General features: G+C 48.5%; 1 protein-coding gene across 1 annotated transcript in view; it reads left to right on the forward strand.

Moving 5' to 3' along the window:
- NAGK (N-acetylglucosamine kinase) overlaps window positions 1-4,524 on the forward strand; it is a 19,564-nt gene extending 15,040 nt beyond the window's left edge. The window contains exons 8-10 of the mRNA XM_018560466.1: window positions 175-272; window positions 1,258-1,336; window positions 4,182-4,524. Coding sequence (XP_018415968.1) covers window positions 175-272; window positions 1,258-1,336; window positions 4,182-4,372 — 368 coding nt within the window. The 3' untranslated portion in view covers window positions 4,373-4,524. The remainder of the gene's footprint in view (window positions 1-174; window positions 273-1,257; window positions 1,337-4,181) is intronic.
- The last annotated feature ends 8,795 nt before the right edge of the window (window positions 4,525-13,319 follow it).

A 13,319-nucleotide genomic window follows, 5' to 3' on the forward strand; every position in this document is an offset into this window, starting at 1 on the left:
GCGCCGAATGTTTGCGGGGGGGGGGGTGTTAAGAGCTTTTTTTCATCACAAATTATATTTGTCATTGTTGATGTGTCCTGTGAAGTGTGATTTTTTTTTTTTTCTTCAATGACAGGTCCACTTTAAAGTGAAACAGTGATGCTGACCATGTAACCATCACTTCTTTCATTCCAGGAGCCAATAAGGGGGATGCTTTGTGCAGCTCTGTGTTTCGGGGCGCTGGTGAGGTCCTCGCTAGTCACGTTGTTGCTGTTCTTCCCAAAGTCGACAAGGTGACTTATTATTCCGTTATTATTAAAGCTGAGCTCCGGCCTTCCCTTCAGTTGTACAGGTTCCTCTCCTGGACTGAAATTGCTTCTTTGAGGCTTTGTGTATTTCTTCCAGATCTGTGCAGTAATCCAGTGTGAGACTTGGAGCTTCCTGTACTAAAGACCGCTCACTGCTGCTATCTCCTCTTGAGCAGGGTGACTGGTCTGGTCTGGTCTCCGCCCCCTCCTGTAATAAAGACCGCTCACTGCTGCTCTCTCTCCTTGTTCAGGGTGACCGGTCTTGTCTCCGCCCCCTCCTGTAATTTTCTGTAGTGGGTAGAGCCTGTTGGGTCCTTACCACAGATCTGCTCAGGCACACAAAGTGGATTCATTACCATTGTGACTATTGGGGAATATTGTTAAAGGAGAACTATGTTGTCAGTGTTTTTCCCCATAGTTCTCCTAAGGGTAACGGGAGGCCATAAACTAGCGTCCTCCCGTCACCCTAAGCACATTACTGTCGAGATCCACCCAGCTGCGTGATTGACAGCTGGCTCTGCCTATCTAGAGGAAGTGCCAGCTGTGCCCTCCCCCGTCCGTTCTGCCAGTCAGCGCTGGAGGATCAGAGCGGGGAGGGGGGAAATCCCTGCAGCGAGCCGTGAGTGACAGTAACGGCTCTCTGCAGGGACAGGATTGAGAAGTGAGCGAGCGACGCTATGTGTTCACTCACTTCCCGATCTATTGCGCCGACGTGTGACAGTCTCATTGTCACAGGTCGCCTAGAACTATGAGGATGAGTGATTTTCACTCACCTCATAGTTCTCCTTTAAATAAAGTTTTGGTGGCCGGAGTTCAGCTGCAATGTTCTCAAGTCCTTGTTTCTAGCTGTTCCACCATGACTTATATCTCACCCAATTGAAAGAACTTGTACAGACAGGTGTCAGGAGGGGCAGATCTCTCCTGTCGTTCTCCTCTGTAGCCCCGGACTGATTGTGTCTTCTTCCCTTAGGCCTTATTCCAAGGGGAACTGGGTCTTCCGGTGCTGGCCGAGGGCTCGGTGTGGAAGAGTTGGGACCTCCTGAAAGATGGTGAGATTCATTTTACATCCAACATGTAGATACATTGGATTTTCCAACCATTCACTCTATGGCAAAGCTAGGCTTGTGTCAGGGGGTCAGCCTGGGGCATTAATATGTTTCATCAATGGAACCAGAGTTTTTTTTTATATGCAATTGCTTCATGTCAAGTCCAGGAATGTTGACTGGTGCACTTTACTGTATGTGCCAAGGTGTATGGTGGATGTTGCTCCAATCAACATAACCTGGTAATCATAACCAGCATGGGGTCAGAGACCTGATAGATGTAAGGTGTTGATTGCAGTTGTATGATTGGAGCTAGCAGGTGTTAAAACAGCATTGTATGCAATCAACACCTTATCCCCATGAGGTCTCTGACCCCAAGCTGGTTATGAATAACTGAATATGTTGATTGGAGCGACATTCACCATATTTCTTCCCAGAGAATGTTTTAAAGGGAGCAGATAAATCCTCCCTTATTCTTACATACTCCCACTTATCTCAGGAGGAGAATTGTACTCAAATGTCCCTCATTGCCCAAAACAGCATTGTATGCAATCAACACCTTACCCCCATGAGGTCTCTGACCCCATCCTGGTTATGAATAACAGATTGTGTTGATTGGAGCTATCAGTGAAAAGGTATCATTACTGATATTCCAACCACTGTAGAAGGATGCTTCATTTCTGTTCCTTGGTGACACCTCTTCACCACAAATGCATAAACACAGCCAGAGGTGTCACCTCCCTTCCTCCAGGTACACTGGTGAAGCTGCAGACTTGGGCAATGAGGGGTATTTCAGTACAATCCTCCTCCTGAGGTAGGTGGGAGTATGTAAGAATAAGGGAGGATTTCTCTGCTCCCTTCCATGCTTCAACCCCTTCCCTTGTTTTCAGTCAGAAAAATAATAGAGAGGTGCTGGGACTTCAGAATTTGTGTGTACAATCAAGTGGAGTGGAACTTTGAGACAAGCCTGCTGGCTCAGATGAGGCACCCCGCATATAAGGCTTCCCTTGATGGGTAGCCAGAAGTGACTAAAACCATAAAAGTATAGAAAAGAGCGCCAAACCAAAAGACGAGACACCAAGATATAAAAATAAGAACATGAGAATGTGAACAGACCCGGAGGTAACAGTACCAAACAGAACTGTATTATATCTTCTTCAATGAGAACTATGGTCTAACGTTTCTTGGCTATAGTTCTCTTTAGGGTCACAGGAGGACATTTACTATGTCCTCCTGTGCCCCAAAACTCAGCATATAGCAGGCCATTGCCTGCTATACACTGAGTGGCCAGATTATTATGACCACCCCGTCAGTACTTCGTTGGGCCACGAGATGACTTCGTTGGGCCGCCTCGTGACTCCTCGAGATGTTGAAAGGTGATGCGAGGAATCTGACACGGCACTGTTGCCCTTCTGTTCTCTTGTACCAGTCTTGCCACTCTCCGTTCTGCCCCAACATTGACTAGTCGCTGACGGACGCAATTCGCACGTTCAGACCCAGATTTTCGGCTGACAGTCCGGTCTTTAAACACTTTAACAACAGCTGCTCTTGAACATTTAACGAATTCTGCTGTTTTGCTGATACTCGCTCCATGGCTCCGAGCGCCAACAATCATCCCACCTGCAAAGGCTGTTACATCGCGTTGTTTCCCCCGAATCTTCAGAGACAAATCACTTCTACTGTCGTGGTAAACAACCCGCTTCCCTATTTATAATGGTCTGGCCCTCTGGCAACTTCAGCGCCAAATTATAGCTAATTTGCCTACAAACGTCAGGTGGTCATAATAATCTGGCCACTCAGTGTATGCTGACAGCACAGAGCCACGATGCAGCCGGGAAAGATCCCAACAATATTGTCAGGAGCCACCATACCACCTAATTGACAGCAGGCCTCTCTGAAGCCAGAGCCAGCTGTGCCTGCCCCCCTCCCTCCAATGAACGCTGTGGGAATGGAGAGGGGAGGGGGAATCCCTGTAGGGAGCGGTGACTGACAGTCACCACTCACTGCAGGGAGAAGCCTCGAGCTGAGTGATCACTCAGTTCTTGATCTATAGAGCCTATGTATGACAGCTTCAGTGTCACACGTCGGCTCTAATTATGGGGATGAGTGTATTTCACTCTCCCCATAATTCTCCTTTTAAAGGACTGGTCATGTACCAATATAGTCAGCACCGGTCAGGCATTGATTGCCAGAAAAGATTTTCCAGCACACTAGGTTGCACTGCAGGCTGTGATGTGAGCTTTTTCAGTTGGCCATTAGGCTGCCTATCTGATGGATCAGGTCAAGGAGCACACACGGCAGGCTGACAACACTGCTGCTAATTGCTTAGCATTGTCAGTCTGCAAAGGGAAGTGCTGTTACTGGCAGGATCTTCAGGTAAGAAAACTGTATACAGTGAGCATGGCACTAACATACTGAAAAACAGACTTCAGATTTAATTACGCTGTGCAGATGAACTAAAAATTTGTTTGGGAAAGAGTAGGAAAGCTTAACACCTTGGTCAGGTCCCTATACAGCAGGGCTGGAGTGTGAGAGGAAGAAGCAGCAGGAGCCAATTAGACAAGCAATAGGAGGAGAAAGCAGGGAGACATTGAAATGAGCTCATTACTGTGCTGCTTCTCCTTTCACCATCCAGTCGTAGGGTGGGGGCGGGTCCAGGACAGTTTAGGCTCAGAAGAAGTGTGTTGAATGAGGCTGGCCATCAGCCCGAGGACATCTTGTGGCAGAAAAGATGTACTGCGGGTGAGAGCAGTTCTCTGTATCAAAGCAAAGGACAAGCCTCAGCAATGCATGCCAATTGCATTATGATGCACAGGTCTTGGGTGCGCTAACTACTTTTCCTCCTGTGCAGGTTTTATCCAGGTCCTGGAACAGGCCCGAGGCAGCCAACATGGAGCAGATCTACGGCGTTTCAGCCTCTTGAGACTTAAGCACTCGTCAGCTGTGGGCGGAGCCTGCCTGGGAGCCAAGAACATAGGACAGGATCTGCCTCTTAACTACCAAGATAATGTGGATGTCTTCTACACCCATTCCTTCACGTAGACCGAGGAAACATGCTCTTGGCTGTGATACTGGTTGTCTTTAAAGAGCTCCTGTACTCTAGTGATACACATAATGGAAGGGATAGGTAGAGGAAGGAGATGCTCTACCAATGGTGAAGATTTTAGTGTATATTGGAACGGTCATGTTTAAAGAGAACCTATTCATTCTCTGAGGAACACAGTGCTGCCTTTATAATTCCTATAAGTCATAATAAGAATGTGTAACCAAGCAGCGGTGTTACTGGTATGCAAATTCTGACTTTTAGTCAAAAGTCAGCAACCTAGCTTCATTTCTAACTCTACCAATCTCCCCAACCTTCAGCCATATGCAGCAAGCAGTCATAAAAAAGACGGGGCAAGATGAAATCACCCATTAGATGAATACCCGGGAAAGAGTTCTTGTTCATTGTTTATGCACCAGAGATCAGTTTATAAGCGGAACGTTTCATAATCGGTAGCATTTTGTAAAGACGTTGCTTTAAAGGAGTACTATGAGGTGAGTGATTTTCACTTGTCCTCATAGTTCGAGCCGACGTGTGACAATGAGACTATCACAGGTCGGCTCAATAGATCGGGAAGTGAGCGAACACATACCGGCGCTCACTTCTCGATTCTGTCCCAGCAGAGAGCCGTGACTGTCACACACGGCTCCCTGCAAAGATTCCCCCCCCCCCCCAGTGGATCTCGACAGTAATGTTGGGATCCGTCCCGGCTGTGGCGGTCACAGTATACCGCGAGCTGTAGCTCACGCTATACTGAGCTTAGGGTCACAGGCGGACGCTAGTTTGTTCTCCCATGACCCTGAGGAGAACTATGGGGAAAAACACTTTCCTGTCGCTCACGGCCCCTGCAGGGATTCTCCCCTCCCTGCTCCGATATTCCAGCGCTGTCTGGAGGAACGAACGGGGGAGGGGGCAGGTACAGCTGGTTCTAGATAGGCAGAGCCAGCTGTCAATAACGCAGCTGGGTGGATCTCGACAGTAATGCTGGGATCCGTCCCGGCTGCAGTGTCTCAGTATACCGTGAGCTGTAGCTCGCAGTGTACTGAGCTTTGGGTGACGGGAGGACGCTAGTTTATGTCCTCCCGTGACCCTGAGGAGAACTATGGGGAAAAACACTTACCCCATAGTTCTCCTTTATGGATTATTTAAGGCACATTCTAGGTCCCGTGTGCCTTTCTGTTACTTTTATCATGGCGGCTCTGGGAGGCTAGGTTGCAGGAGAGTTAGGAGCAGTGGACTAAGCTGTCAGAGAATTTTTGTAAGCCCGGCACATGCTAACTTGGCAAAATTGCAATGACAACAAACAGGAGAGGCAGACAGGCCTCGAGCAAACATGACCCTTCAAAAGTGCACCAAGACCTTCATCTGTTAAAAACACTAGGCACAGCGTTCATCTAGCCCAGGGGTAGGCAACCTGAACAGTCCAGCTGTCCCATGAGGCATTGCAAGACTCTGACAGCCACAGGCGCGACACCCAAAGGCATGATGGGATTTTCCGTTTCAGCACAGCTGGAGTGTGGAGGTTTGCTACTCCTGATCTACCTCTTCACATTATTATGACAGTACTGGGGCTCCTTAAAGCATTACTCCACCTCACTACTACCGTGCAGCTATCTTAGTAGGGCAGCAAGACAAGTTGATGATAAAGCATTGTAGCCTCACAAAGTGCTCAGTGATTATACATTTGGGTGGTTCAATGAGACACCAATTTACACAACTGTATGACTCCTCGCTTTTTGGATATGGACCACACCCTTGGGAGTTAAAGATTTTTCAACATCTTTTTTTTTTTGTAATCACAATGTTTTGATGAAAACTATTAAACAGATTTATTAAGAAAAAAAAAACTTTATTGGTTTATACGAGCTACAGAAATAATCAGAAATGAATACAGGATAAACTGTAATACAGAAAGATGACCGTTTCCAAGCTACGCTGGGGGCTTTCCAGAAGAAGCAGGCCAGAGTCAGTGCATTGCCGATATTAGTTGAACTTCCCCGGCGGTAAAAACTGAAATTTAGGAGATTATCTTCTGAAACTGATGCTAGGTTGTGCAATCTTTCAAGACAGCGCATGAGATAGGCTCCTCCTTCCAGCAACAGGGGGTTTCAAAACTGATGAAAATGGTGGTACAACATGGCGTAACCATCCAGAGCCATGCAGAATACATATTCAATACCTTGCGGTAGATGGAAACTTGGCAAGGCGCTTAAACATCCGTTGGAGAGCCAACATTACTTTGTTGGAGATCCTTTTTCTTCTTTAAAGACCCTGTTGAGTAGCCAGGATGACAGTTTGAGGGCCTGAACTTGATGATGACGAACGGGTACCTGACTGTTGTTTTCTGCTGGTAAAATCCAAGATGGCATCTTGCTCAACTTGCAGATAAATAAAAAGTTGGGCTTTCCTGAGCGGCCTATGTCCTGCATAGGATGTCCACCAAGAAGGTGAAGTATTCCCTGTACTACTGTCACAGAAAGGAGATACGATTCAGCCCATGACAATACTTTTACTGCTAGTTCCATCAGTTGTGGGGATCTGCTGCCTCCCCAGTTAATGTATACAGGTCTAACATTCTCACTCTCCTTGAGCTCTTGGGTGTTGAAAGAGGCTTCTCGGGTATTGAGTTATTGCATCATTGAGAGGAGTTCCATATCCCCAGGAGCTGGCATCCATGGTGTTTGTTACTCTTGCCGGGTGCCAAGATTGTGTTTGTTCTTCCAATGATCCAGGCCATATTGGTTGTAGACTCCTGACGTTTATCCCAATTTGCTCAAAGGAAGTTCTGGCGTTGTCTTGAATGTATCTGGGCCCTCTTGAACTGCTGGGGTTGATGCTGGCGTGAGCCCGGTCCCCTGCATGATGAACCCTATTAAGCATTTTCTTATATCTGTTTGATAAGTACAAAAAACAAACCTGTTGATCTTGTCAGACATTCAAAGCTGTACTGTGTATTCTGCCCACTTCCTGTGTTGTCTGAAAAGCACTCCTAGTTCTTATTTTGGACTAAAAGAATAGTTAGTCTTTATGTTGTGGAGATCTGAGAGCAGGAGGGGTTGCGTAGTTTAGCAAAAGACATTGGGCAGGGCTGGCACCACTTAGTCCACAAAATGGAATTGAGAGCTGAGCACATTTCTGGAAGAGCAAAAAGGTATATTTCTGTCCTATTGATCTTCAGGGCCATCTTTAATATTAATTGGACCCTGGGCAAACATTTTCTTGGGCCCCCACAATGCAATTTTGCCCATACATATGGCAGGGGAGGAGCAACAATATGCAACGCAGATCGCATAGTAAACAGAGCAGTGCCACGTGTGTATCTTTTGTGGACTCAAGGGGCAGCTGATTTGGGCCCCACAACAATGACCGAGACTGGGCAACTGCTCCTTTTGCCCCGTGGTAAAGGCGGCCCTTTTGATCTTCTAGGGTACCTGCCTTGTAGAAAAGTAAAATTGTAGGTGATAACCTTTGTGTGGTTAGCTGCATATGTTTTGAGGATCCAGCTTTTCAAAACTGTTTCCTTCTTCAGGCTTGGTTTCTTTCCTTCCTGGGTACCTGCCTATAAATGAGACTGATCCAGATCCATCCGGATGTCTATTGTGAAGGCGATACTGGTGGTTACTAGGGGGTCTTGAAACTTGCAGGTGCCACTTCCCAAGATCCCTTCATCAGTTCTGCAGGCTTCTTGTCTGTGAGGTTCCTAATAACTCCCATGTCCTCAAACTAACAAATCAATTCCTTAGACGCCCAAGAGAGTGACGCATCCAGATTGTTGCATTTTTCTTCTATCCTCGGCAACAGAAAAGCATCTTTTCAAGCCTATAGGGGACGATAAGTGTTTTTCAGCATCTTTTTATTGTCTCTTGCAGGGGAACGATACCACCAGGGGCTGACTGACAACACATGGGAGGCCCCCGGGCAATACAAGATTATGGGGTCCCCTTCTGCTCCGCCCATATACAAGCCCCACCTGCATAAACATTCTCGTGTTACAGAAATTATTTCTCCACACTGTTTTTAAAATAGTGGGCAAATTCACTAACAGATGAATTGCCGGGGAATTGGTAGAGGAATTTCAAAATCTAGACCAATAGAGGCGATTTGGAATGGGAGCTAAATGTCAGAATGCACGGCCGACCTAAGATCAGCCCCACTGCAAATCCCAGACCAGCACCAATACACGGCAGACCTCGGACCAGCACCAATATACGGCAGACCTCGGACCAGCACCAATACATGGCAGAACTCAGACCAGAATCAATATACGGCAGACATCAGACCAGCACCAATACACGGCAGACATCAGACCAGCACCAATACACGGCAGACATCAGACCAGCACCAATACACGGCAGACATCAGACCAGCACCAATACACGGCAGACCTCAGACCAGCACCAATACACGGCAGACTTCAGACCAGCACCAATACACGGCAGACCTCAGACCAGCACTAATACACGGCAGAACTCAGACCAGAATCAATATACAGAAGACCTTAGACCAGATTCAATACATGGCAGACCTCAGACCAGAATCAATACACGGCAGACCTCCGACCAGAATCAATACACGGCAGACCTCCGACCAGAATCAATACACGGCAGACCTCCGACCAGAATCAATACACGGCAGACCTCCGACCAGAATCAATACACGGCAGACCTCCGACCAGAATCAATACACGGCAGACCTCCGACCAGAATCAATACACGGCAGACCTCCGACCAGAATCAATACACGGCAGACCTCCGACCAGAATCAATACACGGCAGACCTCCGACCAGAATCAATACACGGCAGACCTCCGACCAGAATCAATACACGGCAGACCTCCGACCAGAATCAATACACGGCAGACCTCCGACCAGAATCAATACACGGCAGACCTCCGACCAGAATCAATACACGGCAGACCTCCGACCAGAATCAATACACGGCAGACCTCCGACCAGAATCAATACACGGCAGACCTCCGACCAGAATCAATACACGGCAGACCTCCGACCAGAATCAATACACGGCAGACCTCCGACCAGAATCAATACACGGCAGACCTCCGACCAGAATCAATACACGGCAGACCTCCGACCAGAATCAATACACGGCAGACCTCCGACCAGAATCAATACACGGCAGACCTCCGACCAGAATCAATACACGGCAGACCTCCGACCAGAATCAATACACGGCAGACCTCCGACCAGAATCAATACACGGCAGACCTCCGACCAGAATCAATACACGGCAGACCTCCGACCAGAATCAATACACGGCAGACCTCCGACCAGAATCAATACACGGCAGACCTCCGACCAGAATCAATACACGGCAGACCTCCGACCAGAATCAATACACGGCAGACCTCCGACCAGAATCAATACACGGCAGACCTCCGACCAGAATCAATACACGGCAGACCTCCGACCAGAATCAATACACGGCAGACCTCCGACCAGAATCAATACACGGCAGACCTCCGACCAGAATCAATACACGGCAGACCTCCGACCAGAATCAATACACGGCAGACCTCCGACCAGAATCAATACACGGCAGACCTCCGACCAGAATCAATACACGGCAGACCTCCGACCAGAATCAATACACGGCAGACCTCCGACCAGAATCAATACACGGCAGACCTCCGACCAGAATCAATACACGGCAGACCTCCGACCAGAATCAATACACGGCAGACCTCCGACCAGAATCAATACACGGCAGACCTCCGACCAGAATCAATACACGGCAGACCTCCGACCAGAATCAATACACGGCAGACCTCCGACCAGAATCAATACACGGCAGACCTCCGACCAGAATCAATACACGGCAGACCTCCGACCAGAATCAATACACGGCAGACCTCCGACCAGAATCAATACACGGCAGACCTCCGACCAGAATCAATACACGGCAGACCTCCGACCAGAATCAATACACGGCAGACCTCCGACCAGAATCAATACACGGCAGACCTCCGACCAGAATCAATACACGGCAGACCTCCGACCAGAATCAATACACGGCAGACCTCCGACCAGAATCAATACACGGCAGACCTCCGACCAGAATCAATACACGGCAGACCTCCGACCAGAATCAATACACGGCAGACCTCCGACCAGAATCAATACACGGCAGACCTCCGACCAGAATCAATACACGGCAGACCTCCGACCAGAATCAATACACGGCAGACCTCCGACCAGAATCAATACACGGCAGACCTCCGACCAGAATCAATACACGGCAGACCTCCGACCAGAATCAATACACGGCAGACCTCCGACCAGAATCAATACACGGCAGACCTCCGACCAGAATCAATACACGGCAGACCTCCGACCAGAATCAATACACGGCAGACCTCCGACCAGAATCAATACACGGCAGACCTCCGACCAGAATCAATACACGGCAGACCTCCGACCAGAATCAATACACGGCAGACCTCCGACCAGAATCAATACACGGCAGACCTCCGACCAGAATCAATACACGGCAGACCTCCGACCAGAATCAATACACGGCAGACCTCCGACCAGAATCAATACACGGCAGACCTCCGACCAGAATCAATACACGGCAGACCTCCGACCAGAATCAATACACGGCAGACCTCCGACCAGAATCAATACACGGCAGACCTCCGACCAGAATCAATACACGGCAGACCTCCGACCAGAATCAATACACGGCAGACCTCCGACCAGAATCAATACACGGCAGACCTCAGACCAGAATCAATACACGGCAGACCTCAGACCAAAATCAATACACGGCAGACCTCAGACCAGAATCAATAGACTATAATAGACCTCAGACGAGCACCAATGCATGGCAGACCGGGCAGTTAGAATAGAAAAGTAAAGAGAAAAGTTTTCTCTACATATTGACAGTTGCCATCCATTGACTACCACTGCACCCACCTAATCTACATGGAGAAAGCAGTCAGGAGTGCGACAGGTTCATGGACTGTTGGGCAGTTAGAATGACACATACACAACAACATCTCCAGGATCGGCCATCACACACAGCCTGATCCCCATAGGTCATCACCAGCACACATGCATTAATGGGCAGCTCCTTTCATGCCAGCACACGGGTGAGTACTCACCTTCAGCAGGTCCAGCAGGCCACCCCACAGGAGGCCCAGGCCCCCGATGTGCAGGGTCTTGGCAGGGGCAGGTGAGGAGGGTCTTGGCTGGGGCAGGTGAGGAGGGTCTCAGCAGGGGCAGGTGAGGAACGTCGACAGCAGTGTCTGGTGGGCCCAGTAGACACTGCTGTTTCCTTCCATGCTAGCTGAAAAGGGTGGGGTCGGCGACAGGCTCCTTCCTGGCCTCTGGCAGTGCCCAACTGCTCATAGGGTCAGTCCCCCTCTGGATACCACCCTTCTCCTCTTGCTTACCTCTACATGCATGAAAATAGAACTTCTGTGATAGTTGCTTTACTGTAACTGCTTCTGCTAGCAGATGACGGGTGCCCTTTGATCTTGGATCTGTTATTCCCAATGAGACAGCTGCTAATAGCCTAGGGGACTAGATCCTGCTTGAGGTCACCCCAGATCTTAGGTGGTTTTGTTTCATGGAGGGAACCATTCAGCTTGTCAGGAATGGGTAGCATAGTCTGTCCCCGCCCCCCCTCCCCCCTCCTTGTGTTATGTGAAAGAGAAACCTTGCCATAAAAATAATGCAGTACCCTCAGATAGGTAGTAGTTTGGTGCAGCCATGATATGAGTGCCCCAGCCCACTCTTTCTATAACTAGCATAAAGGTCTGGGAAGAATATCTGGGTATAATCAACATGTGTTGTGCTTTCTACTAGTTCAGTTTAGGAACTGAAGCAGTTTATCCCAAAGGTTGTGAAGACATAAATCAATTCCATCTTTAAATAGTATTGAGGTACTGGTAAAGGGCTGCGATCTGTCATGTATGGCTTTGCACAATGAGGCTTTGTAGGATAGGGCATGTCTCTGCCTGGGCATCACCTGGTCTTGAATGTGTTAATAGGCAAATTTCAGGAATATTTGTTAAATGAGACCATTTGCCTGTCTGCATTTTGCTTAAAGGAGAACTATGGGGTTAAGGCTTTTCCCCATAGTTCTCCTTAGGGTAACGGGAGGACACAAGGTATACTGGGACGCCCCAGCTGAAGCGGATCCCGACAATTATGCGTGACTGACAGCTGCGTGACTGACAGCTGGCTCTGCCTATCTAGAGGCAGAGCCAGCTGTACCCGCCCCCTCCTCCGTCCGTTCCGCCAGTCAGCGCTGGCGGATCGGAGCGGGGAACCAGCCCCTCCCCTGTCACGGCAGAGAGCTGTGACAGGATCGAGAGGTGAGAGAACGCCGGTATGTGTTTGCTCATTTCCCAATCTACTGAGCCGACCTGCGACAGTCTCATTGTCACAGGTCGGCTAGAACTATGAGGTGAGTGAAAAGCCCCTCCCCCTCATAGTTCTCCTTTAAGCATGGCACATTTATTTATTATTGGTACTGACCACAATTGGCGCAAGGCTTTACATCAGGGGTCTCAAACTCAATTGCCTCGAGGGCCACTGGACAAATTTTTTTTCTCCCATGGGGTGCCGCTCGCCACATTTCATACTTTAAAATAAAATGTAACTATATGCGATACTACGGACCCCAATACATACACAATCAGGCCCCATTCATATCTGTAGGTTTAGGTGCGATTAGGGATTCCTGCATCAAAAACTTGCGTTTTCCTGCATTAGGAATCCCTAATCTGGTGTTTACAAGCGGCCGGTGTCATCCATTCAAGTTAATGATCAGGTGACAACAGCTCCATGTAAACGCCTGCACACCGCATGTAATGATACGTGATATTATTACATGTGGTTAGAAAACACTCTCCCTGGATGCACAATCATTGCGTTCAGGGCGAGTGATTGATTCCTAACCGAATGTAATCATATCACG

Source organism: Nanorana parkeri, unplaced genomic scaffold (genome assembly GCF_000935625.1).
Source record: "Nanorana parkeri isolate BGI_ZX_2015 unplaced genomic scaffold, ASM93562v1 scaffold456, whole genome shotgun sequence".
Taxonomy (NCBI): domain Eukaryota; kingdom Metazoa; phylum Chordata; class Amphibia; order Anura; family Dicroglossidae; genus Nanorana; species Nanorana parkeri.